The 24,359-nt window shown below is 48.4% G+C and overlaps 1 protein-coding gene across 1 annotated transcript in view; it reads right to left on the bottom strand.

Moving 5' to 3' along the window:
• PSMA6 (proteasome 20S subunit alpha 6) overlaps positions 1-10,710 on the bottom strand; it is a 37,739-nt gene extending 27,029 nt beyond the window's left edge. Inside the window, exon 1 of the mRNA XM_063947897.1 lies at positions 10,555-10,710. Coding sequence (XP_063803967.1) covers positions 10,555-10,630 — 76 coding nt within the window. The 5' untranslated portion in view covers positions 10,631-10,710. The remainder of the gene's footprint in view (positions 1-10,554) is intronic.
• Positions 10,711-24,359: the final 13,649 nt, after the last annotated feature.

The following is a 24,359-nucleotide window of genomic DNA, read 5'->3' as shown; positions in this document are numbered from 1 at the left end:
CAAGACTTTTAATCCATGGTTTGGGTTTTTTCAAGGAATAGTAAAATGTTTTATTGAACTAGTTTAATTGATATTTTACATGCTGTGACAAAAGCACAGGAGAAGTTGTAGATAGGAAGTATAATATGTCCCAGGTGTCTAACTTGTGTGTGGGAATCATGCAGGTTAAGCAGGCTTGATTGTTTCAATTGGTTGAGTAGCACTCTCTCCCTACCTGGGGAGCTGGCAAGAAAGATCCCAATAAGGCACTGATACCGGACTGTAAGTCTGTTACATCTGTTTTGTGAAAGGGATGTAGGTGCTTTTCACCTTGAGAGAGGAAGTCATTTTGTTTCCGTTAGTGCCGGACAGGCCAGACTTCTGGTGTTTACCTTTATGCTGCCAATAAAACCAGCTGCAGCTACTTGTACCAATGCCCCAGACTGGTGTACTACGGATTGCCTGCTGTATGAAAGTGCACCAGTCTAATAATGGAGACAGCATCTATACCATGATCTTGCCACAAAGCTTTAAAAAAAATAAAAAAAATAAATGGTTTTGCACGACCATAAGACTTCCTTTCAGGTTGATTTTATTCTGCCATTGTCAAATTGATATTTCCACACACACATATCCATTTCACACCAAAAAAAACCAGGTCCAACCTGAATAATAATTGAACACTATTTCAAGTAGTCTCACAGCAGCTTGTAACCCCGTTCACACTGCAGGCTGGACCTGGGTTATTGCTGTGTCTTCCCTTTGCCAGCGCTTGGAGAGGACATAGGGGTATATTCAATAAGAGTCGGATTCATTCCAACATGCAGTTGTTGGAATGGATCAGACAACCCCTATTCAATGGACTGCCAAATCCAACTGTCTGATTAGTCCGTAAACAGGGTCCCGTCCTGCCGCTGTCAGCGGCTGTGGATGCGCTGACAGCAGCGGCCAGGGGTGCAGATGGCGGCGGGAATGAGCAGAACGGAGGCGGGGGTAAGCTGGGTGGCAGAGATTGATGGCCGGCGGGAGGAGCTAGCTGCGGGGAGACATGTCTGTGGCGGCAGGAGGGAGGCGCTGCAGGGAGAGAGGTGCCTGGCCGGGGAACGGCCAGGCACCTCTCTCCCTGCAGCGCCTCCCCTCGCCGCAGACATGTCTCCCTGCAGCCAGCTCCTCCCGCTGGCCGTCAATCTCAGCTCCCCCAGCCGCCCGCCGCACCCGCTTGTCTCTTCACCTCAATCAGACTTGTTTTCAAGTTGGATTGAGTTTGTCGGAAAGGGGGCCAAAACCTGTCGGATTTGGCCCCATTTCCGACAGAAGCACGTGGATCGGCGGCTATTCTGCCGATCCACGTGTTTTCCGACAAGTCTGGAATTCCCGACTTGTCGGAAAAAATCAGTCCCTACTGAATAGGTCGGAACCCCTTTCGACCTATTTCTGTCGGAAGCTGCCATCTTTCCGACAAGACGGCAGCTTCCGACATTTATTGAATACACCCCATTATCGCCAAGCATCAGAGATCCAGCTTGCTGTATGCTTTTAGTGTGACCCGGGTCACACTGTAGGTTACCCGAGTCAGTGCTGGGTTCGACCCTGGGAGCTAACAGGGTCGCATTTCCAGGTAACACAACCCAGGTAGACCCTTTCACACCAAACCTGGACCCAAGTTGCCCCAGCAATAACCTGGGTTATAAATTTGGTGTGAAAGGGGTATTATTGTCCTCATATATTGGCGATCCCCAAATCCATCACGTAACACACAAGTGTGCAGAACCCTATATATAAATAGCTGTTGACTGTGTCTTAGCATATAAATTATAATTGAATGTTGTTTTGCATAGCAAAGATTATTTCACAGCTTAGTGGACATTACATTTCCAATAAATGTTTATAGAGATGTATTGTCAATTTTGTTTTTTTTGTGGGGGGGGGGGGGGGGGGGGGGCTTAGTGAGAGCAATAATAAATAAAAAAGTACAAATGCTGTAAGGCAGTTGAGAACGTTAGACTGCTCAAAGTTCCTAATAAACAAACAGCTGAATTCTTTAGGTGTGTCTCCAATAATGATCTTTTTCTTTCACTTTCACTTTTATGGAACGTCAGAGAAGACTACTGTTCCGTTTCACATGCAGGATGTGAGAATTTACTTTCCGTAAAACAATAATCAGATTACAAAATAATGATTACTGAACCTTTTTTGAAAATTGCTAATGTATATATAAAACGGGATACAGTCATTAGGTCGACATGAGTTAAAAAAAAATAATTAATTTTTTTAACTTTTTCAAACTTTACGATCCACGTGGACTACAATTGGGAACAGTAACCTGTGCCGAGCGCAGCAGCAGCGGAGCGAGGCACCTTGCCCGAAGCTGCGAGGGGACACGGTGCACTAATTGGGGTTCCCGGTCACTTTACGAAGAAAACAACACCAAAAAGAAATAAATCTCATGTCGACCTTTTGACCTGTCGACCTAGTGACGCTGTCGACCAATAGTGGTCAACTTAATGACTGTCGACCCAAGTTGTCGACCCAACGACCCACACAAAACAAAGAAGAGTCCTTTTGTTCATTACACGTATTTCACTGAACCTATATAAACTTCTTCTATATTTTTTTGACGTTGCGCATACTGAAATTGTTTAGGACTCTATACTTACTGGTTTTGCTATATGCCGAATGGTATGGATGACACAATCAACAATTCATTAACATTTACTTATATATTGCCAGCATATTCATTGCGCTTTACAGCTGGCAACAAAGATCCATACAAATACACTATTCTGACTTAACAATTACAAAATTTGACCCTAGGTGACTCTGTAACAGGCCAGGCCAAACCCTGGCTCTCCGGCTGTTGGAAAACTATAAATCCCAGCATGCCCTGCCACAGTTTAAGCATTCCATGATCGCAAAACTGTGGCAATGCAAGCTGGGATTGCTAAAGAGCCACAGCTTGGCCTGCTCTGTAACATGGTAGACTTGCCGCTAGAAATGTGACATCTCAAGCAGGCCATAATTCTACGGCCACAATTTCCTGTTCTGCAGGGGTCGATGATCGTGATCTGTTGAGGAATAGGGGAAATTCATCTATTAAAAAAATCTGACTCGCTAATCCTGTAAATTTTTTGGTCTAATTTGGGGAGCCATGAAAATACAACATGTTGGAGTTCTTCAATGCCTCGACCACGTGAGCACTAGGAATTACCCCAATACAGGCTAGATGTATGGGCCTCATTACTTGTGTGCGTAGTCACATGCACTTATTTATAACTAATGCCAGCCATACAGCAGGCGCACGATTCCCCGAAGCTGACGATTCTTCAGGAAATCAGGGAAAAAACTGCAAGTTAAAAATCCCTGGTTTTCCAAATCATGGATTTCGAACATCGGATCAGGCATCGGAACATTTGATGTATGGGCCCCTTAAAGCCTAAAGCCCCGTACACACGGGGAGATTTCCCCAGAGATGTGTGCTGAGCGAACCAGTACAGACCGCTCAGCACACATCTCTCCCCTGCTCAGCAATATGTGCTGAGCGAGGGGGAAGGGGGCGCTCATTTCACCCAGGGGTGAAAGAAGCGATGTGCTAGATTGTGCCTGCATGCACTGGCGATAGCGACGCACGGGACCGCACATCGCTATCGCTGTGTGGCATACACACGGAGAGATCTGTGCTTAACTTCTAAGCAATCTAGTCAGATCTCTCCATGTATACCCCCCTTAAAAATGGCAAAGATAAACAAAACCATTGTAAAGATAGCAAGAACAGCTACTTGGACCTGGCTAATGCTATGTGCAATTATCAAAGAAATCTACCAAACAAATGGAAGATCGGGCGCTTTCAGATGCTGTGTCTCTAATGCTGCTGCTATAACGTAGTGGGGGTAGTCACACCCAAACCATACATCAAAGAAAACCAAGGGAAAAAATAGCAGCGCTAATGGAATAGTATGAATGAATCTAATATGAAGGATTGAGTGAAAAAATTTTACATTTAATAAAACATAAGTTTTAGGCCTCAATAAAAATTGGATGCAAGATCCACATATAACAATTTAAAACAATGAAAACAGCAATTGAGGGTCAATGATGCATTGCTGCCTATCACATTGATATCCGTTCCTAGTATTATGCCTGGAACATATAGCAGATAAAAACAGACTGACAGCGCAGTCACACCAATACACTTTACCCAAAGACCGCTAGAGGTGTAGTCCCTTAAGAGTGTCTCTGATGTTTATACTCAAAACCAGCCAGGTTCGGGGATCCTCATTTAGTACGGTGTCCTCTTTATGGAGATGGGGTGATGGTGTTCCAAGTTGTTGGATGTTTTATCCCGTTTTATCTGCAGATGGCAAAGTCCAGTATTTGGTCCGGATGTGATTTGGCAGCAAAAAGATAGCACAATTGATGACCCAAGTAGCCTCCTCCTGACGCGTTCCGGACCAAATACTGGACTTTGCCATCTGCAGATAAAACGGGATAAAACATCCAACAACTTGGAACACCATCACCCCATCTCCATAAAGAGGACACCGTACTAAATGAGGATCCCCGAACCTGGCTGGTTTTGAGTATAAACATCAGAGACACTCTTAAGGGACTACATCTCTAGCGGTCTTTGGGTAAAGTGTATTGGTGTGACTGCGCTGTCAGTCTGTTTTTATCTGCTATATGTTCCAGGCATAATACTAGGAACGGATATCAATGTGATAGGCAGCTATGCATCATTGACCCTCAATTGCTGTTTTCATTGTTTTAAATTGTTATATGTGGATCTTGCATCCAATTTTTATTGAGGCCTAAAACTTATGTTTTATTAAATTTAATTTTTTTTTCACTCAATCCTTCATATTAGATTCATTCATACTATTCCATTAGCGCTGCTATTTTTTCCCTTGGTTTTCTATGTGCAATTATCAGGCTGATCAGCCAATTCTCAGCTAGCCAGTCCTATTACTGTACACAGACGGCCATTCACAAGCCCGTCAGATCAGCTCCCAAATATCGTACAACAAAGGCAGTGTGTATAAACACCACCTTTCAGATGTGTACCCATCCCAAGGGGCCCTACACACTGATAGATCCCCAGCCGAGCTGCCCCGACGACGGATACGGCTGAGCCGGCGGCAGAAGGGGAAGGGGGGGGGGGGGGGGGGGGGGGGGGGAAGAGTGAAGTTTCTTCACTCCCCCCGTCACCCGGCTCCATAGCAGTGCAGGCAAATATGGACGAGATTGTCCATACTGGCCTGCATGTACAAGCAACGGGGCACCAGCGATGAACGAGCGCGGGGCCGTGCATCGTTCATCGCTGGTGTCTCCACACTGAAAGATATGAACGGTATCTCGTTCATATCTTTCACTCATATCGCCCAGTGTGTAGGGCCCATATGACATATGGCTGCAGATTTTGCATTAGTATCTTCTTATTCAGATACGTTTGCCGTTGTAGTGGATCATAGCTGTACAGACATGTAGTATACTCTTATTATTACCAGTTATTTATATAGCGCACACATATTCCGCAGCACTTTATAGATATTTTGGTCATTTAGTCCTTGTCCAAGGGGAGTTTACAGTCTTATTTCTTAACACATACACACTAAGGGTTACCAGTATAGTGTTGGATTGTGGGAGAAAACCAACGCAAGTACGGGGAGAACATACAAACTACACACAATGGTGGGAAATGAATCCATGACCTCAGTGCAGTAATGCTAACCATAACACTATCCGTACTGCCCATATTACCTTACACTGGTGGCTCCAGATGTGGGGGTGCACACCAACTACCACCCGGAACTCACTGGCATTAGGTGTGGGTCCCCCATTTGAAATTTGGAGTGCGCTGTAAAGGTCCATACACACTTAACGATAAAATGAGTGACATCGCTCATTTTCCCCCTCAGAATCAGAATCAGCTTTATTGGCCAGGTATACTTACGTATACTAGGAATTTGTCTTCGGTTTGCTATACAACAGCCAAATAGGTAACAGGTAAGCAGGTGTGTGTGTGTGTGTGTGTGTGTGTGTGTGTGTGTGTGTGTGTGGGGGGGCAAGTAAAGTTACACAGATAGGTATACCGTAGGGACACAAGTGAGTTACATGTACGTCTAGTCAGTCAATGCTCAGGAGTTCAGCAGGCGGACAGCTTGGGGAAAGAAACTTTTGAGGCTTCTGGTGGATCTGGCGGGGACGGCCCTGTAACGCCTGCCTGAAGGAAGCAAGTTAAACATGCTGTGGCCGGGGTGTAGCTGGTCTTTTACTATCTTCATTGCCCGCTTTTTAGCTCTGGACAAGTACAGGTCCTGGACTGAGGGAAGGTCGGCCCCGATGATCTTCTCTGCGGTTCTGACCACCTTTTGGAGCCTGCATATGTCCCTCGCGCTGGCGGAGCTGTACCATACGAGTATCGAGGAGCACAGTACCGACTCCACAATCGCGGAGTAGAAGAGGAGCAGGAGCTTCTGTGGGATGTTGAACTTCCTTAGTTGCCTGAGGAAGAACAACCTCTGCTGCGCTTTCCCAACAGTGGCGTCAGTGTTGGACCCCCATTTAAGGTCCCTGGAGATTGTGGTCCCTAGAAACTTGAAGGAGTCCACTAGCGATACCACACTGTCAGCAATCGTTAGCGGAGGTGCACTAGATGACTTCTTCCTGAAGTCCACTATCATCTCGACAGTTTTGAGGGGGTTGAGGTCAAGGTTGTTGTGGATGCACCACTGGGCCAGCCGGTCTACTTCCTGTCTATAGGCCGATTCGTCCCCATCCTTGATGAGGCCGATGACGGTGGTGTCATCGGCGAATTTGATGATCCTTACTGATTGCGCCTCTGAGGTACAGTCATTTGTGTACAGGGAGAAGAGCAGGGGTGAGAGGACACAGCCCTGAGGGGCCCCTATACTGATGGACCGCGCTTGAGAGGTGAATTCCCCCGCTTTCACCACCTGTGTCCTATCTGTCAGGAAGTCTATTATCCAGGAACAGGTAGCTTCTGGGACCCCTAGGCGAAGTAATTTGGGGTGGAGGATGCTGGGGACGATTGTATTGAAGGCCGAGCTGAAATCGACAAACAGGACCCTCGCGTAGGTACCGGGAATGTCTAGGTGCTGTAGAATGTAGTGCAGGCCCAGGTTGACTGCATCCTCGACACATCGATTCAGGGGGTCCAGTTGGGGGCCAGTCACAGTTTTCAGGTGATTCAAAACCAGACGCTCGAACGTTTTCATGACCACAGGCGTCAGTGCTATCGGCCTGTAGTCGTTCAGGTTCGTGATAGTGGGTTTCTTGGGGACCGGGACTATAGTAGACCTTTTGAGGCAGGAAGGGACTTTCTGTAGCTCCAGCGATTTATTGAAGATCTTGGTGAATATGGGGGCGAGCTGACCCGCACATGCTCTTAGGGCAGATGGTGACACTCCGTCAGGACCCGGAGCTTTCCTGGTTTTGGTCCTTTTGAACAATGCCTCCACCTCTTCTTGGGTGACTTGCAGTGCCTGGGGTTGGCCGTCGGTGTTCGGGGCATCGTAGAGGTGATTGTTTGGGTTGCAGGGGACTTCTTTTGCGAACCTGCAATAAAAGTGGTTCAGCTCATCTGCAAGGTCTTGGTGCATGGCGGTGGACTTTGATGTTTTCCTATAGTTGGTTATGGATTGCATTCCTTTCCATACAGATACGGGGTCATTGGTGGAGAGATCGTTTGTCAGCTTGTCCGAGAACCGCTTTTTTGCTAGCCTAATTCCTTTAGTCAGAGAGTTCCTAGTACGGTTGTATAGTGCTCTGTCACCGCTGCTATAGGCCTCCTCTTTGGCTCGACGAAGTTGCCTGAGCTGGGCATTGAACCAGGGCTTGTTGTTGTTGTAAATGCGGTAAGTCTTGGTAGGTACACACATGTCCTCACAGTAGCTGATGTAGGATGTGACAGTGTCTGTCAAGTCATTCAGGTCGGTTGCCGAGGCTTCAAAGACCCCCCATTCCGTGCAGTCAAAGCAGGCCTGGAGCTTCATCTTGGCCTCATTGGTCCATTTCTTGACAGTCTTAACGACAGGCTTAACTGCTCTCAGCTTCTGTGTATAGGTAGGGAGTAGGTGGACGAGGCAGTGGTCAGATAGGCCGAGTGCAGCACGCGGGATAGACCGGAAGGCAGACTTGAGGGTAGTGTAGCAGTGATCAAGGGTGCGCCCTTCCCTAGTGGGACACGTGACTTGTTGTTTGTACTTAGGTAGCTCCTTGCTCAGGTTAGTTCTGTTGAAGTCACCCAGTACTATAAAGCAGAGAGTCTGGGTGTTTTTGTTCTATGTCGGATATACATATGGCCAGGTGGTGCAGGGCTTCGTTCGCGCAGGCGAGGGGGGGGGGGGGGATGTACACTCCCACAAGGACAATTGAGGCAAATTCCCGGGGGGAATAGAAGGGGTTGCAGTTGATACTCAGCATCTCCAGGTGGGGGCTGCATGATTTGCCTATGATCGTGACATTGGTGCACCATCCGTCGTTGATGTAGAAGCAGATGCCACCACCCTTCGTTTTTCCTGAGAGAACCTTGGAGCGATCGGCCCTGAAGAGACTGAAGCCCGGCAGAGACATCGGGTTGTCCGCAATATGGTTGTCCAGCCACGTCTCCGTAAAGCAGAGGATAGATGACCCTGTAATGCCTGACCCTGCGCTGCCCAGAAGGAGGGACAATTCGTCGAACTTGTTTGCCAGTGAGCGCACATTCGAAAGCAGGATCGCGGGTAGTGCAGACCGGTGCCGCCGCCGCCGCCACCTCACTAGGGCGCCTGCGCGACAGCCTCTCCTCTGAGTCCAGGTCCTTCTACTAGGGCCGACATGAGGGCCTCAGTCATTCTCTTTTCGGGGCCGGTGATCCATCCGCCAGTCGCCACCTGGGCTGCGGGAGGGCGCGGCCGCTCGGTCATCCACTTCGGTGTCCACAACGTCTGCATCCTTGCCACACAGGGCAGCAAGGGCAGCGAGGGCTGCAAGGGCCGCTGATCTGCCCGCCGACGGGCCCGAACGTGTGGTAAGCACCTCGGGAGCGCTCCAACTAAGGAGGGCTTCCCTGCTGTATTTGGTCACCGGTGGGGTAGACAAGGGCAACGGAAAACAAGGCAGCCATCTGCGGCGCCATCTTAGATTGTAATCGCTATAATCGTTGTTGCTGTAACCTATTGCTGCTCCTTAATACAATGGGTATATTTAAAACAAGTGATACTGTAAATAAAATAACTGCTTTTTCTGTTGCTGATTTAGTCAAAAGCAGCCTTGTGGAGAGGTGTTAGAATCCAATTCCTGTTGTGTAGGTGTGAAAGATCTCAGTGTGAGAGGCCTTTGAAGTAAATTTCTTGTGGGGGGTAGTGATAACATGTGTCCTTTGGAATGGCTCTTGCAAATTGAAGTGAGCAGTGACCCTTCAGTGATTCAGAGCCTAAATATACTGTATATTAGTTCATTAATGCAAGAAGTCAGTTATTTTTTGCTCAGAGAACAGAGGTGAATGATGTCTAAGTGAGGGGCTGGATGGAGCCAAATATACAGTAGGTTGTAGTTCACAGTACCTTGTCTGGGATGTCCAATGCAGAGCACAGTAGATTCCAAACTGAAGGACTTCTAAGTGGAGAGTTGCAGAGGTTTCATTCTAGTGTGTATCTCAGCGCAGGAATGCAATCCGTTGGTTTTGATCAGATGTCCGCGTAGAGTAGAACAAGTTAAAGGTAAGTCCTTGGATATTTACGATGATTTATGGGTCAGTTGTGGTGAATTTCAGCTGTTTTATGGAGATGATCAGGAGCATGCAAAAGGTGATGCAGCCATCTTGGTGTTCCTTGAGCGACGTCGCTCATTTTATCGTTAAGTGTGTATGCCGCCAGCGACGACCGATGCGCGGCCCCGCGGGTCGGCAACGATCGTCGCTGTCGGTAGGGCATGCATGAAGGATGTGGACTGTCGTCCACGACCTTCATGCAGGGCTGGCGGGGGCGTGACGTCACTGAGCGATATGAGCGGTCATATCGCTCAGTGCGTACAGACGGCCGCCGACCGGCCGGCCCGGGAGGGGGAAACGTTACACGATGTCGCTCACAGAGCGACATCGTCTAATGTGTATGGGCCTTAACCCCACATCTGGAGCCGCCACTGTTGCCTTATAACATATAGAACCCCATTTTTGCAAACACAAATATACATCTATATTACAAGATACATTTTACCACAACATAGCTGATATAAAAGATGCAATTATTAATTCTATGGTGTTTATAAGATATTCTAACTGTAATAAACCCTGCCTAGGACTATGCATCCTGTAACGAGGCTTCAGTCTGACAGCAGTGTCTCTGGGACAGTAGAAAAGTTAGAATAGAAGGCGCTCAGCTGCCCAGTGAGAGATAAGGCCACAGCAAATAGTGTGATTGGTACCTGCCAGTGGCCAGAAAGGCGTTTAGCATGGTTTATTTAGTGAGACCCCTGCCCAACACATGCAGCATATCATGGTGCAGCACAGGCCGAGCGTGACACAGCAGCAGTGGCACCATGGAGCTCTGGCGTTACAGACAGCTTGCGGGCAACACTCACCCACTTGGTAGAGCCGCCCCTCGGGTGAGAAGATGGTGATGTGCCGGTCGAACCCCGCACTCGATCCTCGAGACATGACTAAGACAAAGATGCGGCCGCTTCCCGGTCACTCAATGGATTCCGCGCACGGCAAACGTCATCGTCCTGCGCCACGGGAGCACCAAACACAGGACACAGCCTGGGTCACATGGTTTCACACAGCAGCCATTTTAGATTTGGGAAACGGCCCGCTTTGCCAGATTAGTACATTACATTTAACAGAGACATGTTGTTACATTTCTTGACAGGGAAGCACGTATAGTAAGATGCTTACTACACGTAAAACATTTTAAATTACGTTTACAAGGTGATTTCTGATTATGTTTTATTCAATTTAACTTAATGGACGGTCATGCTCAGTTCCTAACCTGTGGTACAATGGGTCACTTGCATCAGTCTGATAAATGGCTATACCAAGTCGTTTGCATGATGCATCAGTCTGATAAATATAACTCAACATAATATTACAATCGTAGTACATAGTAACACATTAATTACACAGGTTCTGTGGCTGATTAAAACAAGGGGAAATGCAGGCTTGTAATCAACCAGCCACAGAGCCTGTGTAATTCATGAGTATCCCGCTTTAAAGGGATAGTATAGTAAACCAGATAAGAAGTGACTTTGTATAGATTAAGGCAGAGGTTCTCAAAATCCACCATAACAGTCCAGGTTTTACAGATATCCATGCTTGAGTCCAGATGGTTAAATAAAATTGACTGAGGTACTATGACCAAGCATGGATATCCTTAAAATGTGGACTGTTATTGTGGGGTTTGGGCGTATATTTACATAGTGCACAATTCATATGTCCCCACTTTCCCGGATCGGCCGGGGTCTCTCGAAAATCGTGTGTCCCTCCCGGCCCCCTTGAATCCCATCATTCTAGCAATGCCCCTGGCTCATACTTGCCTACCTGACCCTCCCCATGAGGGAGAAAATGCTCTGTTCCTGGACTTTCCTGGTAATGTATGATTGCCATCACCTGTGGTGAAACACCTTTCTTATCAATTAACTAGCTCACCACAGGTGATGGCAATCATACATTACCAGGAAAGTCCAGGAACAGAGCATTTTCTCCCTCATCATGGAGAGGGTCAGGTAGGCAAGTATGCCCTGGCTGCAAGTATGCCCTGGCTGTATGAATGATGCCGGTAAACAGAGCCGGCCCTAGGCATAGGCAAAGTAGGCAAGCAGCTTCTTATTAAAATGATATGCAGCATGCCTATATTATGTGTGTGACTGCAGCTGTATCTGCATATGCTATGCTACAGTGTATTCCTGGAAATTACTGTTATGTAGAATTCTGTATGCAGGTACAGCGCCACAGTCGCACACAGAATATAGGAATACTGCATATCATTTTAATTAGCAGAAGCTGCTTGTGCGTCCTAGTCACATAGCAATGCAAATAAGATGCATTTTCGGCAAAAAAAGGTACACAATGTTAGCATTGCTAGCTGATAGGTGCCAGCTGATTCATGCCAGGCATCTCCTGCTGTATGGTGTATTGAGGCAAGGTGTATGAGTACACATCTGTATCCAAATAGAAGCAGAGGTCACAGTGTTAGCGGCCGTGTGAGTGCTGTGTGCGGGTGGGTTGGTTAGCAATAGTATTCTGCATATGTGTAAAGGGCATTATGTGTGTCGTGTATAAATGTATTAATAATGTGCGACATATGTGTAAGGGAGATTATGTGTATAAGGGCATTAATAAAGGTTGGCATAATGTGTAAGGCGCATTATGTTTATAAGGACATTAATAATGTGTGTCATGTGTGAGGGCATTACTGTGTGGAATTATGTGTATAAATGCATTACTAATGTGTGGCATTATGTGTATAAGGTGCTCTACTGTGTGGCGTAACATATATAAAGGGCACTACTGTGTGGTATAATGTGAATAAAGAGCAATATGGTGTGAGGCAATGTGAATAAGGGGCTCTACTGTGAGGAGTAACGTATATAAGGTAAAGTGGTACTACTGTGTGATGTAACGTAAATAATATAATGATATATTATATGCTATGTTTTAACGCAGCAGAGCGAACGGGTCCGTGCTGCGCATGCGCCGGCACCGTAGTGCGCCTGCGCATGCCGGACGGCCGAAGGCTGTAGCAGGACAGCAATCGCCTCTGCCTGATTGACAGTCAGAGGTGATCGCTGGGTGGGAGGGGGCGAAACGGCGGCGTTTGGCCGCCGCTTCGTAGGCGTGGCCGGACCGCAGCGGCTGCGTGAGGTCATACGCAGCCGATGCGGACCGGGGAGCGAGGAGTAGCTCCCGGCCAGCACGCTAAAGCTGCGCTGGTCGGGAGCTACTCCTGAAGTGCAAAGGCATCGCTGCTGTGCGATGCCTTTGCAGTTCTGCGGGGGGGGGGTCGGCACTGACATGCGGGGCGGGCTAGCCCTGTGCAGGGCGTCCCCCCGCATGTCAGGGAACATGATCGTAACTGTGCTAAATTTAGCACAGCTACGATCAACTCGGAATGACCCCCTTAATGCAAATAAAGTTGCACTACTGTTTGGCGTCATTTGAATTGGGGGTAACATTTTGTGGCCATGCCCCTTCCCAGCAAAAACACGCCCCTTTTTGGGCTGCACAGCCAATGTGTGCACTGTTCCTATTTAAAATACAGGGGGTAGGAGCACCAAAATTAGAACTGCTATGGGTGTTGGTGCTGGAAAAGGGTTGCAGGGTCAGAGGCAGAACTAGTGGCGGTGCTAAGGGGCCCAAGCCAAAATCTTGCCTAGGGCATCAAATTGGTTAGGGCCGGTTCTGCCGGTAAATCTCGGCATTATATAGCAGGGGCGTGGCAACGATGTGTCCTGGCCATCATACCCCCTGTACTGCCCCTCTCACCTCCACCCCCTGTGATACGTCATCCCCGCGCGACCCTCCCCGGCTGAGCTGTCCTGGCTGCTCCCTTCCAGCAAGTATACAGAGAATATTCAGTCAATTTACACCAGTCCCTTATTTATCCCTTTTCTTTACTAAGGGCCTAATTGAGCATGGGTTGTAGTTGTGCGAAAAATCGCACAATTACAACCCTTTGCACTGACATGCGCGGGGTACGGGACGCCTAGCACAGGGCAAGTCCGCCCGCACGCCGGGTCCTCCCCCTTGCTGACATGTGAGCGCTTTGCTAAGCAGAGAAGCGCTCGCATGATAAGGGTAGCCCCCTGCCTGCACAGCCTAGCTGCAAAGGCAGACAGCTACCCACCATCGTCACGCAGCCACTGCGGTCCGCCCCGCACACGCCTGTGTTGACCAGACTGCGCCCAAAAAGCGCAGTGTCGCCGCCCCGTCATGGCCCCCCACCAAGGTTTAAGACCTTGCACATGTGCATACTGGCGTGCACGCATGCGCACAGGTGCTGAAATCGCTCAATAGCGATTTCAGCACCATTGCAATTCATGTTGAATCACCCCCTGAATCCACTATTTCCTTGTTATGCTCTTTTGGGATCCTCCTCCTGGCACTGCTTCATGTTTCATGGACTGAGCCATTGGATTTCTGCGATTAACAGCTAGCAAAGGAGAAATACACTGTTGGCAGGATCTCTCCTGGAGATGACAACAGTCTGGTGTTTTTGTGCAACCTAAATTGATGGCTGCAGCTCCTATCAAGTTAAGTGCAGCATTTACAAAGCACTCCTCTGCGCATGTACACACATCTAGTACCATCATTAGTTGTGGGAATGTTACTGTCATAGAACCTTAGGCGGAAGTCCCCAACTGGGTCTTAAATGTTTTCTCTCAGCTCTGTTGACAATACCACCCTCTGATGGCCTATTATATTTAATAACTTAGGTCCCAGTGCACCTGCAGTGCACATGGTTTTGCCCATTAGCGAACAAATTTGCTGCTGCGATCAGATCTGAATTACCCGAATCCATTTCAAGCTTCTCACACTCGCTTACAAAGCCCTCACCCACTCCTCTCCCATCTACATCTCTGAACTTATCTCCCTTTACACTCCCACTCGTCCTCTTCGCTCTGCTAATGCACGACGACTCTCCTGCCTACGGATTACTTCCTCCCACTCCTACCTCCAAGATTTTTCACGTGCTGCACCACTTCTCTGGAATTCCCTACCTCTCCCCCTCAGACTCTCCACCTCTCTACAAAACTTCAAACGGGCTCTCAAGACCCACTTCTTCACCAAACTCAGCCAAATCTCATCCTAACCCTCTGTTCCACATTCTCTATGTACCCAATCTGTGTCACCCCTGTCTGTCTACCCCTCCCCTTTAGATTGTAAGCTCTCACGAGCAGGGCCCTCTTCCCTCATGTGCTTATCCTTTGTCTTACTTGAATAATCTTCAACTGTACCACATCCAGCAGTCTTCTGCCACCTGATACTTATTCCAGTGTCATCTGCGGATGTAACCATGTTTATTTACCCTGTACTTGTCCTATACTGTCATCAACTGTAAGTTGCTGTTTTCCTGTTTGATTATTTATGTACTCTGTAATTGGGCGCTGCGGAACCCTTGTGGCGCCATATAAATAAAGGATAATAATAATAATAATAATAATAGTTATCCAGACAACTAAATGACCACCGTATAGAAAGCACTCCACTATGCTGAAAGGTAACTGACATTATTTTAAAATCAACTGTCCAGGGTGGCACAGTAAATAAACAGACAAAAACAAACAGATTCATTTCCAGTTAAAAGGGTGAAATGGAGTGCTGGTAGGGTTGTCCATTGACCATCGATGGTTAACTACCAATAGTAGATAGTTTTACCAACGGTGGAGCTCTAATGTTTCTCTACTATCGATGGTACAGTAATTGCGGAGTTGGATGGAGGGTGCGGGGCTTAATGATGTGATACACATAATTAAACTCCGCCCTTGTCCTAGAACCAGCGAATCGCAGTATTTTTTCGTGGTGAGGACAGGTCCTAATGACATGACAGCCTGGCTCCGCCCACCTGGAGTGGCAAGCAGCGTTTCCTCTTTGTGCTTCTCCTGAGGAGAAGACAGGAAAATAAGATTTTACTTACCGGTAAATCTATTTCTCGTAGTCCGTAGAGGATGCTGGGGACTCCGTAAGGACCATGGGGAATAGACGGGCTCCGCAGGAGATAGGGCACTTTAAGAAAGGCTTTAGGATTCTGGGTGTGCACTGGCTCCTCCCTCTATGCCCCTCCTCCAGACCTCAGTTAGGGAAACTGTGCCCAGAGGAGACGGACAGTACGAGGAAAGGATTTTAGTTAACCTAAGGGCAAGATTCATACCAGCCACACCAATCACACCGCATAACCTGTGATAAACTATCCAGTTAACAGCATGAACAACAACATAGAATCGGTTCGAACCGATGAGACTATAACATAACCCTTATGTAAGCAATAACTATATACAAGTCTTGCAGAAGAAGTCCGCACTTGGGACGGGCGCCCAGCATCCTCTACGGACTACGAGAAATAGATTTACCGGTAAGTAAAATCTTATTTTCTCTAACGTCCTAGAGGATGCTGGGGACTCCGTAAGGACCATGGGGATTATACCAAAGTTCCCAAACGGGCGGGAGAACCGATTGAGCAAACAGGAGGTCCTCCTCAGCCAGGGTATCAAACTTATAGAACTTTGCAAAGGTGTTTGACCCCGACCAAGTAGCTGCTCGGCACAACTGTAATGCCGAGACCCCTCGGGCAGCCGCCCAAGAAGAGCCCACCTTTCTAGTGGAATGGGCCTTAACCGATTTAGGCAATGGTAATCCTGCCGTAGAATGCGCCTGCTGAATCGTGTTACAGATCCAGCGAGCAATAGTCTGCTTTGAAGCAGGAGCGCCAACCTTGTTGGCCGCATACAGAACAAACAGAGCTTCAGTCTTCCTGATCCTAGCTGTTCTGGACACATAAATCTTCAAAGCCCTGACCACATCCAGGGACTCGGAATCCCCCAAGTCCCGCGTAGCCACAGGCACGACAATAGGTTGGTTCATATGAAAAGATGAGACCACCTTTGGCAGAAATTGAGGACGAGTCCTCAATTCTGCCCTATCCACATGAAAAACCAGGTAGGGGCTTTTATACGACAAAGCCGCCAATTCCGAAACACGCCTTGCAGAAGCCAAGGCCAATAATATAACCACTTTCCAAGTGAGATATTTAAATTCCACCGTCTTGAGCGGTTTAAACCAAGGTGACTTGAGGAAACTTAATACCACGTTAAGATCCCAAGGTGCCACCGAAGGTACAAAGGGAGGCTGAATATGCAGTACCCCCTTCACAAATGTCTGTACTTCAGGAAGAGAAGCCAATTCTTTTTGGAAGAAAATGGATAAGGCCGAAATTTGGACCTTTATGGACCCTAATTGTAGGCCCAAATTCACTCCCGTTTGCAGGAAGTGAAGCAGACGGCCCAAATGGAACTCCTCCGTAGGAGCAGTTCTGGCCTCACACCAAGACACATATTTTCGCCATATATGGTGATAATGTTTCGATGTCACGTCCTTCCTAGCCTTGATCAGGGTAGGAATGACCTCCTCCGGAATACCTTTTTCCGCTAGGATCCGGCGTTCAACCGCCATGCCGTCAAACGCAGCCGCGGTAAGTCTTGGAACAGACAGGGCCCCTGCTGCAGCAGATCCTGCCTTAGGGGAAGAGGCCACAGATCTTCCGTGAGCAACTCTTGCAGATCCGGATACCAAGTCCTTCGTGGCCAATCCGGAACAATGAGGATCGTTCTGACTCCTCTTAGCCTTATTATTCTCAACACCTTGGGTATGAGAGGTAGAGGAGGGAAGACATAGACTGATCTGAACACCCAAGGTGTCACTAGAGCGTCTACCGCTACCGCCTGAGGGTCTCTGGACCTGGCGCAATACCGCTTTAGCTTTTTGTTGAGACGGGACGCCATCATGTCTATCTGAGGCAGTCCCCACCGACCCACGATCTGTGCGAAGACTTCTGGATGAAGTTCCCACTCTCCCGGATGCAGGTCGTGTCTGCTGAGGAAGTCCGCTTCCCAGTTGTACACCCCCAGGATGAATACTGCTGATAGGGCGCTTACATGGCCTTCCGCCCAGCGAAGTGTGCAGCCACCACAGGAGAGATACCCTGGCTCTGGGAGACAGGGTGATCCTCTGATGCATTAGTAAATGGGACCCGGACCATTTGTCCAGTAGATCCGATTGAAAGGTCCTCGCATGGAACCTGCCGAAGGGGATGGCCTCGTACGATGCCACCATCTTCCTCAGGACATTGTGTGCAATGATGCACTGAAACCGTTTTTAGCTTTAATAGGTTCCTGACCAGGGCCATGAGCTCCTGAGCCTTTTCCATCGGAAGAAAAACCTTTTTCTGGTCTGTGTCTAGAATCAGACCCAGAAAGGTCAGGCGCGTTGTAGGGACTAGCTGGGACTTCGGTAAATTGAGAATCCAGCCGTGCCCCTGCAACATCCTCACCGACAGCGACACGCTGTCCAGCAACTTCTCCCGAGATCTCGCCTTTATGAGGAGATCGTCCAAGTATGGGATAATTTTGACCCCCTGCTTGCGCAAGAGCACCATCATTTACGCCATTACCTTGGTGAAAATTCTCGGGGCTGTGGAAAGTCCAAACGGCAACGTCTGAAATTGGTAATGACAGTCCTGTACTGCAAATCTCAGGAACGCCTGATGAGGAGGGAAAATCAGAAACATGAAGGTATGCATCCTTTATGTCCAGGGACACCATCCAATCCCCCCCCCCCCCCTCCAGGCTGGCGATGACCGCTCTGAGCGATTCCATCTTGAACTTTTTTTAGATTCAAAATGGGCCTGACCGAACCGTCCGGTTTTGGGACCACAAACAGGGTTGAGTAATACCCCTTTCCTTGCTGGAGAAGAGGAACTTTGACTATCACCTGTTGAAGTTACAATTTTTGAATTGCAGTCAACACTAACTCCCTCTCTGACGGGGAAGCTGGCAGAGCCGATTTGAAAAACTGGCGAGGAGGCACGTCTTCGAATTCCAGCCTATATCCCTGAGAAACAATCTCTATAGCTCAGGGATCCACCTGTGAGTGAACCCAGACCTGGCTAAAAAATTGAAGACGCGCCCCCACTTGAGCTGACTCCCCCTGGGAAGCCCCAGCGTCATGCGGTGGACTTTGTAGATGTAGGACTTCTGCTCCTGGGAACTAGCTGCATGCAGCTTTTTTCCCTTGCCTTTTCCTCTGGCAAGCAAGGACGATCCCCATACCTTCTTGCTTTTATTGGAACGAAAGGACTGCATTTCATAATGAGGTGCCTTTTTAGTATGCTGACATAAGGTAAGAAATTCGATTTACCAAGGTCCGAGAGGCCTTCTCCAAACAACTCCTCCCCCTTGTAAGGCAACGACTCCATATGCCGCTTTGAGTCGGCATGCCCCGTCCACTGTCGGGTCCACAGGAGTCGCCTAGCAGAAATAGACATAGCATTTATTCTGGAGCTTAGTAAACAAATGTCTCTTTGAGCATCCCTCATATATAAAGCAGCATCTTTGATATGCTCTAGGGTCATTAGAATGGAATCCTTATCTAGGGTTTCAAGTTCCGTAGATAAGGAATCTGTCCATGCTGCGATAGCACTACACACCCAGGCCGATGCCATAGCCGGTCTAAAGATAGTACCGGAATGTGTGTAAATGTGCTTCATGGTAATCTCCTGCTTACGATCAGCAGGATCCCTGAGGGAAGCTGTATCCTGAGAAGGCAGTGCCACCTTCTTGGATAAGCGTGTCAGCGCCTTGTCTACCTTCGGCGAAGATTCCCATCGTATTCTGTCCTTTTGTGGAAAGGGATACGCCATAAGAATCCTTTTGGGAACTTGTAGTCTCCTATCTGGAGATTCCCAAGCCTTTTCGCACAAGTCGCTTAGTTCAAATGAGGACGGAAAAGTGACCTCAGGCTTTTTCCCTTTATACATGTGTACCCTCGTGTCAGGGACGGGTGGTAGTCATGTGACCGCCGGTCGGCTGACCGACAGTCACATGACCTCCTCCGTGAGCCCGACGGCTGACTATCCCGATGGTCGGCATGCCGAGCAACAGGGACTATTTGAGTCAGTCTCTGTGTCGGTATCTGTGTCAGTGATCTGGGATATGGTGCATTTTTGAGACCCCGAAGGTCCTGGTGCCACAGGGACAGGCATGGTCTGACTACCTGACTGATCCCTGGCTTCAGCCTTGTCTAATTGTTTATGCAGTAAATTTACATTTGCATTCAAGACATTCCACATATCCACCCAGTCCGGTGTCGGCGTTGCCGATGGCGACCTGACCATCATGCACTCCCCCTCCTCCTTAGGTGAGCCTTCCTCGTCAAACATGTCGACACACACGTACCGACACACCACACACACACACAGGGAATCTCTTTTCTGAAGACAGGTTCCCCCTGAGGCCCTTTGAAGAGACAGAGAGAGAGTATGCCAGCACACACCCCAGCGCTATATGTCCCTGGAGAAAAACACAGAATGTTTACCCAGTAGCGCTGCTGTAGTGTATAAAATAAGAATTTACTTACCGATAATTCTATTTCTCATAGTCCGTAGTGGATGCTGGGGACTCCGTCAGGACCATGGGGAATAGCGGCTCCGCAGGAGACTGGGCACAAAGTAAAAGCTTTAGGACTAGCTGGTGTGCACTGGCTCCTCCCCCTATGACCCTCCTCCAAGCCTCAGTTAGGATACTGTGCCCGGACGAGCGTACACAATAAGGAAGGATTTTGAATCCCGGGTAAGACTCATTACCAGCCACACCAATCACACCGTACAACTTGTGATCTAAACCCAGTTAACAGCATGATAACAGAAGGAGCCTCTGAAAAGATGGCTCACAACAACAATAACCCGATTTTTGTAACAATAACTATGTACAAGTAATGCAGACAATCCGCACTTGGGATGGGCGCCCAGCATCCACTACGGACTATGAGAAATAGAATTATCGGTAAGTAAATTCTTATTTTCTCTAACGTCCTAGTGGATGCTGGGGACTCCGTCAGGACCATGGGGATTATACCAAAGCTCCCAAACGGGCGGGAGAGTGCGGATGACTCTGCAGCACCGAATGAGAGAACTCCAGGTCCTCCTCAGCCAGGGTATCAAATTTGTAGAATTTAGCAAACGTGTTTGCCCCTGACCAAGTAGCTGCTCGGCAAAGTTGTAAAGCCGAGACCCCTCGGGCAGCCGCCCAAGATGAGCCCACTTTCCGTGTGGAATGGGCTTTTACAGATTTTGGCTGTGGCAGGCCTGCCACAGAATGTGCAAGCTGAATTGTACTACAAATCCAACGAGCAATCGTCTGCTTAGAAGCAGGAGCACCCAGCTTGTTGGGTGCATACAGGATAAACAGCGAGTCAGATTTTCTGACTCCAGCCGTCCTGGAAACATATATTTTCAGGGCCCTGACTACGTCCAGCAACTTGGAATCCTCCAAGTCCCTAGTAGCCGCAGGCACCACAATAGGTTGGTTTAAGTGAAATGCTGAAAACACCTTAGGGAGAAATTGAGGACGAGTCCTCAATTCCGCCCTGTCCGAATGGAAAATCAGATAAGGGCTTTTACAGGATAAAGCCGCCAATTCTGACACGCGCCTGGCCCAGGCCAGGGCCAACAGCATGACCACTTTCCATGTGAGATATTTTAACTCCACAGATTTAAGTGGTTCAAACCAATGTGACTTTTGGAACCCAAAAAACTACATTGAGATCCCAAGTGCCACTGGAGGCACAAAAGGAGGCTGTATATGCAGTACCCCTTTTACAAACGTCTGAACTTCAGGGACTGAAGCTAGTTCTTTTTGGAAGAAAATTGACAGGGCCGAAATTTGAACCTTAATGGACCCCAATTTCAGGCCCATAGACACTCCTGTTTGCAGGAAATGTAGGAATCGACCCAGTCGAATTTCCACCGTCGGGCCTTACTGGCCTCGCACCACGCAACATATTTTCGCCAATTGCGGTGATAATGTTTTTGCGGTTACATCCTTCCTGGCTTTGATCAGGATAGGGATGACTTCATCCGGAATGCCCTTTTTCCTTCAGGATCCGGCGTTCAACCGCCATGCCGTCAAACGCAGCCGCGGTAAGTCTTGGAACAGACAGGGTCCTTGCTGGAGCAGGTCCCTTCTTAGAGGTAGAGGCCACGGATCCTCCGTGAGCATCTCTTGAAGTTCCGGTTACCAAGTCCTTCTTGGCCAATCCGGAGCCACGAATATAGTGCTTACTCCTCACCATCTTATCAATCTCAGTACCTTGGGTATGAGAGGCAGAGGAGGGAACACATACCCTGACTGGTACACCCACGGTGTTACCAGAGCGTCTACAGCTATTGCCTGAGGGTCCCTGGACCTGGCGCAATACCTGTCGAGTTTTTCCCAACGGTTTATAATCATGTGGAAGACTTCTGGGTGAAGTCCCCACTCTCCCCGGGTGGAGGTCGTGCTGAGGAAGTCTGCTTCCCAGTTGTCCACTCCCGGAATGAATACTGCTGACAGTGCTATCCCATGATTTTCCGCCCAGCGAAGAATCCTTGCAGCTTCTGTCATTGCCCTTCTGCTTCTTGTGCCACCCTGTCTGTTTACGTGGGTGACTGCCGTGATGTTGTCCGACTGGATCAACACCGGCTGTCCTTGAAGCAGAGGTCTTGCTAAGCTTAGAGCATTGTAAATGTCCCTTAGCTTCAGGATATTTATGTGAAGTGATGTCTCCAGGCTTGACCATAAGTCCTGGATATTCCTTCCCTGTGTGACTGCTCCCCAGCCTCGCAGGCTGGCATCCGTGGTTACCAGGACCCAGTCCTGAATGCCGAATCTGCGGCCCTCTAGAAGATGAGCACTCTGCAACCACCACAGGAGGGACACCCTTGTCCTTGGTGACAGGGTTATCCGCTGATGCATCTGAAGATGCGACCCGGACCATTTGTCCAGCAGGTCCCACTGGAAAGTTCTTGCGTGGAATCTGCCGAATGGGATTGCTTCGTAGGAAGCCCCCATTTTACCCAGAACCCTTGTGCATTGATGCACTGAGACTTGGCTCGGTTTGAGGAGGTTCCTGACTAGCTCGGATAACTCCCTGGCTTTCTCCTCCGGGAGAAACACCTTTTTCTGGACTGTGTCCAGGATCATCCCTAGGAACAGAAGACACGTCGACGGAACCAGCTGCGATTTTGGAATATTGAGAATCCAATCGTGCTGCCGCAACACTACCTGAGATAGTGCTACACCGACCTCCAACTGTTCCCTGGATCTTACCCTTATCAGGGAATCGTCCAAGTAAGGGATAACTAAAATTCCCTTCCTTCGAAGGAATATCATCATGTCGGCCATTACCTTGGTAAAGACCCGGGGTGCCGTGGACCATCCCTACGGCAGCGTCTGAACTGATAGTGACAGTTCTGTACCATAAACCTGAGGTACCCTTGGTGAGAAGGGTAAATTTTGACATGAAGGTAAGCATCCTTGATGTCCCGAGACATCATATAGTCCCCTTCTTCCAGGTTCGCAATCACTGCTCTGAGTGACTCAATCTTGAATTTGAACCTCTGTATGTAAGTGTTCAAAGATTTTAGATTTTAGAATCGGTCTCACCGAGCCGTCTGGCTTCGGTACCACAATAGTGTGGAATAATACCCCGTTCCCTGTTGCAGGAGGGGTACCTTGATTATCACCTGCTGGGAATACAGCTTGTGAATGGCTTCCAAAACTGCCTCCCTGTCAGAGGGAGACGTCGGTAAAGTCGACTTTTGGAAACGGCGAGGGGGAGACGTCTCGAATTCCAATATGTACCCCTGAGATATTACCTGAAGGATCCAGGGGTCTACTTGCGAGTGAGCCCACTGCGCACTGAAATTCATTGAGAACGGGCCCCCACCGTGCCTGAGCTTGTAAAGCCCTAGCGTCATACTGAGGGCTTGGCAGAGGCTGGAAAGGGTTTCTGTTCCTGGGAACTGGCTGATCTCTGCAGCCTTTTTCCTCTCCCTCTGTCACGAGCAGAAAAGAGGAACCTTTTGTCCGCTTGCCAACAAAGGACTGCGCCTGATAATACGGCGTCTTATTTTGAGAGGCGACCTGGGGTACAAACGTGGATTTCCCAGCTGTTGCCGTGGCCACCAGGTCTAAAAGACCGACTCCAAATGTCCCCTTTCAAAGGCAATACTTCCAAATGCCGTTTGGAATCCGCATCACCTGACCATTTTACTGGTAGAATTGGACAACGCACTTATACTTGATGCCAGTCGGCAATTATTCCGCTGTGCATCATGCATATATAGAAATGCATCTTTTAAATGCTCTATAGGCAATAATATACTATCCTTATCTAGGATATCAATATTTCCAGTCAGGGAATCCGACCATGCCAACCCAGCACTGCACCTCCAGGCTGAGGCGATAGCTGGTCGCAGTATAACACCAGTATGTGTGTAAATACCTTTTTTTGGATACCCTCCTGCTTTCTATCAGCAGGATCCTTAAGGGCGGCCATCTCATGAGAGGGTAGAGCCCTTGTTCTTACAAGCGTGTGAGCGCCTTATCCCCCCTAGGGGGTGTTTCCCAATGCATCCTAACCTCTGGCGGGAAAGGGTATGCAGCCAATACTTTTTAAGAAATTATTATTGTTATCGGGGGGAAACCCACGCATCATCACACACCTCATTTTATTTCTCAGATTCAGGAAAACTACAGGTAGTTTTTCCCTCACCGAACATAATACCCCTTTTTTGGTGGTACTCGTATTATCAGAAATGTATAAAACATTTTCCATTGTCTCAATCATGTAACGTGTG

This window comes from Pseudophryne corroboree, chromosome 12 (assembly GCF_028390025.1).
Source record: "Pseudophryne corroboree isolate aPseCor3 chromosome 12, aPseCor3.hap2, whole genome shotgun sequence".
NCBI classification, from domain to species: Eukaryota; Metazoa; Chordata; class Amphibia; order Anura; family Myobatrachidae; genus Pseudophryne; species Pseudophryne corroboree.
The sequence above is the reverse complement of the archived record's forward strand: the minus strand, read 5'-3'. Positions and strand labels throughout refer to the sequence as shown.